This window comes from Nicotiana tabacum, chromosome 7 (assembly GCF_000715075.1).
Source record: "Nicotiana tabacum cultivar K326 chromosome 7, ASM71507v2, whole genome shotgun sequence".
Taxonomy (NCBI): Eukaryota; Viridiplantae; Streptophyta; class Magnoliopsida; order Solanales; family Solanaceae; genus Nicotiana; species Nicotiana tabacum.
In genome coordinates, this window is record NC_134086.1 from 103,650,468 (window position 1) to 103,656,402 (window position 5,935).

At 31.9% G+C, this 5,935-nt stretch overlaps 1 protein-coding gene across 1 annotated transcript; it reads left to right on the top strand.

Moving 5' to 3' along the window:
* The first annotated feature begins 299 nt into the window (after positions 1 to 299).
* Positions 300 to 3,332, top strand: LOC107828841 (ABC transporter G family member 1-like). The gene is made up of 8 exons (XM_016656215.2): positions 300 to 614; positions 775 to 854; positions 1,006 to 1,464; positions 1,583 to 1,669; positions 1,747 to 1,875; positions 1,969 to 2,160; positions 2,289 to 2,375; positions 2,468 to 3,332. Exons 1-8 carry the CDS (start codon positions 341 to 343, stop codon positions 3,182 to 3,184), a joined length of 2,025 nt encoding a protein of 674 aa, XP_016511701.1. The 5' UTR covers positions 300 to 340; the 3' UTR covers positions 3,185 to 3,332.
* Positions 3,333 to 5,935: the final 2,603 nt, after the last annotated feature.

Here is a 5,935-nt window from a genome sequence, read left to right on the forward strand (position 1 = left end):
CAACTGGTTTCGTTTTCTAATTTCAACTTGTCCAAACGATAACAAGTCTGTTTGCTAACGCAGAGGAATGCTTGAGAGTTGGAGGTGAGGATAAGAAGAGCGAAACTAGACATTAATTAAAAGTTGAAACTGCAACCGTACAAAGAGAAGCATAAATGTGTTACCTGAACTGTCCATTATAACTGGGCTATTTTGACACATCTAATTAATGCCATAGCTGCCCAACAGTTGACAAAGTAGTGTCTCACCCTACAAAGTCCTTAAATACCCCACGCTTTTTGCAAGAATAAGAAAGCAAAACCACTATTGGCTTTCCGTTCCTTTTTCTGGGCATGCAACTATGGGTTCTGTAAATTTGGAAATGCCACCAATGGAGTATGAAACTAGAATTGGAAAGCAGGAAGTAAAATTGAATGCTGTTAAGGGCCAAATGGGATCAAAAACTAGAGGCGTTTCCTTGACTTGGAATGACTTATGGGTTACTGTCTCCACTAGAAAAAGTGGCAGAAAAGCCATACTTCAAGGTCTCACTGGTTATGCTCGTCCTAGTGAGCTCTTGGCCGTCATGGGTCCTTCTGGCTGTGGCAAATCTACATTACTCGACGCATTAGCTGGTAGGAGCAAATATTATTAGTATATCTCTTAGCATATGATGCATATATTATCTTTAATGGGGCCAAAACTAACAGCAAAGGCCAATAGGGGGATAGTTTGTTAAATAATGCTCATGAGATAGTTTTATTTCTAAGTATGACTCACCAGCTGTGTTCTCAGGGCGACTGGACTTCAGCACGAGGCAGAGCGGGGATATTCTGATCAATGGTCACAAACAGAAACTTTCTTATGGAACATGTGTAAGAGAATCTTCACTGAATGCCGCCTGGCCCGCATCACTACTTATTTTGTTTTCCTTTTTCGCAATAACATCTCTTTTACTTCTCCCTAAGTAAAGTATTATATTTTTATTAGCATGCATGGTAATGTGTTCTATCCCTATAAAATCAGGCATACCTGACTCAAGATGAAACTCTGCTGGCAACACTAACTGTTAAAGAAGCTGTTTACTACTCTGCACAACTCCAACTGCCAAATTCTATGAAAAAATCAGAGAAAATTCAAATAGCGGAGCAGACTATAAAGGAGATGGGGCTACAAGATGCAATGAACACAAGAATTGGAGGATGGGGCACTAAAGGAATTAGCGGAGGAGAAAAGAGGAGACTTAGTATTTGCATGGAGATTCTAACGCGACCAAAACTTCTCTTCCTCGATGAACCAACCAGTGGCCTCGATAGTGCTGCATCTTATTATGTGATGAGCGGAATTTCACGCCAAAAAGAGGGAAGAACCATTATTGCGTCTATTCATCAGCCCAGTGCAGAAGTTTTCAACCTCTTCCACAGTTTATGTCTTTTGTCTTCCGGAAAAATAGTATATTTTGGACCTGCTAGTGCAGCAATTCAGGTAAGCACATGAATTATTGGATTATTAACTAGTCAAGTAACAGACACATAATACAAGTATATATATGTAATGATTTGATTGGATTATATGTTTATTAAAACTTCTTTTATTATGATAGTTTTTTGCGAGAAATGGTTTCCCTTGCCCACATCTTCAGAATCCATCAGATCATTTTCTTAAAACAGTAAACAAGGACTTTGATGAGGTAACTATTGTTTCCTTTTTCGAAGAGATTGAGACCAAACTTTGCCTTTTATTGAATATCTTGCTTTCTATTAAAAGGATATTGAACAAGGCTTAGATGGAAGAAAACCTAATACAGAAGAAGTGATAGACCTTCTCGTAAATTCATTTAAATTATCCAAGGAATATCATGAAGTTCAGAACCAGGTTGCAGAAATTTGTCAACAGGTAAGAGAGAACCCCCAAAACGGAAAGGATGGAGGAGGATTGCTTGCAGGGTGATGAGAAGGAATCTCTCTAACATCCATTATATATTTTCAGGGTGGTGAAATATTGGAAAAAAGAAGTCATGCCAACTTCACCACGCAAAGCCTTGTTTTGACAAGGAGGTCAAGTGTGAACATGTTTCGTGATCTTGGCTACTATTGGATGAGATTCGCCACTTATGTCGGCATTGCTTTAGGTCTTGGTTCCATCTACTATGATCTTGGCTCAAACTATCATTCAATCGAGGTATATAGACTGTACAGATAAGGAATCAGCAAAAAGTTTCAAACTTTCTTATTTCTTCAGTGTTTCAGTATTTTTTGAGTGCACACAATTTATGGATCATAATACAATCTAAAAAATTGATTTTGCAGGAAAGAGGTCTAATGGTTGCTTTCGTTGTTTCATTTATGACATTTATGACAGTTGGCGGATTTCCTTCATTTGTAGAGGACATGAAGGTATCTTTTTCTCATCCAAAATAACTAACAAATGCTATGATTTATTTTGTATCATGACTAATTAATTTAACTGCTTCGAGAAAATATTGTAGGTATTTCAACGGGAAAACTTGAACGGGCACTATGGATGTTGTACTTTTGTCATAGGCAACACACTTTCTTCTATACCATACGTGCTACTAATATCATTTGTTCCAGGTGCCATTGCCTATTTGCTTTCTGGATTTCAGAATGGATCTGGGCATTTCATCTACTTTGCCTTGGTCCTCTTTACCAGTATGATGATAGTCGAGAGTCTAATGATGAACGTTGCAGCTATCGTGCCTAATTTCCTCATGGGCATTGTAATAGGTGCAGGAATACAAGGACTACAGATATTAAGTGGGGGTTATTTTCAATTACCTAGTGAGTTGCCTAATCCTATTTGGAAGTACCCACTGTACTACATGTCCTTCCACAAGTATGCTTATCAAGGTATGTTTAAGAATGAATTTGAAGGGCTAAAGTTTACAGATGATCAATTCGGAAACAATCGGACAATGAGTGGAGAAGACATCTTGAGAGAAAGATGGCAAGTAGAAATGGCATACTCAAAGTGGGTAGATCTTGCCATTCTAGTAGGTACATTAATTTTGTACCGTCTGGTGTTCCTCCTTATTATCAAGACAAATGAAAAGGTTGTGCATGCAAGAAAAGCATCCACATCAGTTCTATCAAACCGAAGTAGTCAAATCATGGCCAAGTCCTTACCTACCTCGCCTCTCCATGGGCTCACTTCATTTGATGACAGTCCCACCAACAATGGATGAGTTAGTAGTCTGTTACTCACGATTTAACACTATGTGTGGGTTGTTATTTCACATTGTTTCATAATGTATTTTTGTAGTGTATTATGTTTTACAGTATTGTTTTGTGAATACAATGTTTAAATAAAATGTATTGTTTGATGTGGTTCAATACCGTGTTGTATTGTAAAATAACATGTATGCTTTCTACTATAAAAAATTATTCTCGTTTTATCAGATATAATATTGTCACATAAGCATAGTCAACGATCAAAGGTGTTTATTAGTAGACATTTTTTCAAGTAGAGGTGTTCAAATGGGAAAATTCAAAGTTCATGCATCGGCTTTCAAAAGCCCTACAAGTTTAAGTGGACAGGAAGCCATTATGCTTATACTGGATATTGGAGCACTTGTGTATGAACTTCCAACATATTATGTTGAACTCCAGTATATTATGCTGGAATATTTTTCGGATTTTGAACAGTATTTTCGTTCAGATTTATCTTTATATAAAAAATGGCTAAATTTCGATTACTTTTGAAACTCTGGCTATTTTTCAATTACCACTTCTAAATTTGACTATTTTGGAATTTTACCCTAAAATTGTGCTTTCATAGAAGTATAAGTAAAAATTTCTTTCGAACTCCCCAAATTATTATTGGGTCTGTTTCTCTTTTAGGTATTACTAGTATTAGTACCCGCGCAGATGCGTGGACACTAATCATGTCAAATATTTGAGTTATTTGGATTGTATGTAAATAATCTTGAAATTTACACTCTCTCAGTAAATATAGATAATTATTGGATATTAACTACATGAAAAAATTAATTGTTTCTTCTATTTTTCTTTTTTGGTATCATTCTTGTCGGTGTCATTGGATCCTAAAAATAGTCAGGAAGCAAAATAATTACTCATATTTGTGGCAAAACAATCAAATGTTGAGACAATGGATGACTCTTTGGATAAGGCTTAACTCTTTTACTACTACTTGAACTCTTATTTGGTGTGTTGATATCTCTTAAAAAATATTTCTTTCTTAAAATTTCAGTTTCTAAAATATTATTTTTCAATAATAATTATTTTTGTAATAATGTAATTGAAAATATTATTCTTAATTCAAAACTCATTCTAGTTGACTATCTAAAAATATATAAAATTCTTTAGCTAGTGAATTGTTTTTACTCCATTTTGATATTTGACATTAACCATGTTAAATATATGAGTTATTTGAATTATATGTAAATAACTTTAACATTTAAACCTTCTAACTAATTATAGATACTCGTCAGATATTAATTAAGAAACACTACATGAAAAAAGACTAATATTTTCTCAATTCTCTTAGTGATAATTTTATTTTGCACTATTCTTATAGGTGTCATTGGAACCTAAAAATAGCCACAAAGTGAAGTAATAACTCATATTTATGGCAAATCAGAAAGGTTGACACGATATAAACGATTCTTTGATTAGACGTGACTCTTATACTACGATTTGAACTCTTATTTGGTATGATTTTATCTTTTAAAAAATATTTTTATTTTGAAATTTCAATTTCTAAAACTTTATATATATTATAATAATGATTATCTTTATAATGATTCAAGTGAAGATATTATCTTTAATTTAAAATTCACTTTAATCGGCTATCTAAAAATTAAAATAATTTTTTGGCCGGACTTATTTTAGTATGACTCCACTTTAAGTTTATCGATATCTCTAGCCCCAAAATTTGAATTTTTAATATCCTATATATAAAAAAAATTCTTTGAATCATTAAATGTTAAATTAGTTGATTATTATTATAAAACATTACATATATTGTCTTAAAATTGTCAAGTAGTTTATTTTTCGACATCATACTTGGCTTAACCTCAGTGCAACTACTCAAATTGTATTCCGATTCAAATTTGAATATCATATCAGTTTATTAGTAATAGTGATTTTTTAAAAACAACACATAATGTAAATTAAAAAAATATTCCAAGATATCTTTATCTTATAATCTATATATTTGAGTTGAAAAACAAATATTTGAAATCGATGAGATTAACTTTCAAATTTTTATACTCAACAAAGATGAAACATAAGAAGAAATTTGCTGTCATATTTTATTTCTCGTTTTTAGATCTTTCTAACATTTTTTTTCAATATTTATTTTCTTTTATCTTATTTTTATGTCATTATTTCTTTTGTTACAAAAAATTAATTTATTTCACTATAAAAGGATGAGTTTTAATAAAAATTGTCTACATATGAACTTTAATTATATTTTTAGTCTTGGTTGAAATTATTTCATATTTTTCTTTTGGCTTTATCCAATCAGCCTAAATAGGTGCTCACCCGACGACTTAATTTAAAATATTAATGATGTGTAATTTATATATAATCCATATATAATATGTGTATAATCATATGTTATCGGTATATCATTTAGTTATATTAGCTATAAAAGAGTAAACAATAAATATGGCCGGATATTATGTAAATATTCCATAAAATTTTGGTTTTTGAGTTTATCTATGATGTAACTTCTATTATAATAACTTTAAAACTCTCTACTAATGTTCAAAAATATCTTATCTTTTATTATCTTTGAATTAAAAAAAGTAAAGAGTTTTTTCAAAATAATTTATTTACATTTAAAAAAAAATATTTCACGTCATACCAATTTTTTCTTTATATATACTCCTTGTTACACTAAAAATCGCTATAGAAACTATCAATTAGAAACCAATTTCTCTCTTGTTGAGTTTGAAAAAAAACCTTTCACA

What these genes read in the sequence shown, in the direction of transcription:
- LOC107828841 (XM_016656215.2), top strand. Translation starts at nt 341, where the DNA reads ATGGGTTCTGTAAATTTGGAAATGCCACCAATGGAGTATGAAACTAGA. An exon ending in CAAACTATCATTCAATCGAG is followed by an intron (nt 2,161 to 2,288) that starts GTATATAGACTG and finishes TTGATTTTGCAG; the next exon opens with GAAAGAGGTCTAATGGTTGC. An exon ending in CATTTGTAGAGGACATGAAG is followed by an intron (nt 2,376 to 2,467) that starts GTATCTTTTTCT and finishes AAAATATTGTAG; the next exon opens with GTATTTCAACGGGAAAACTT.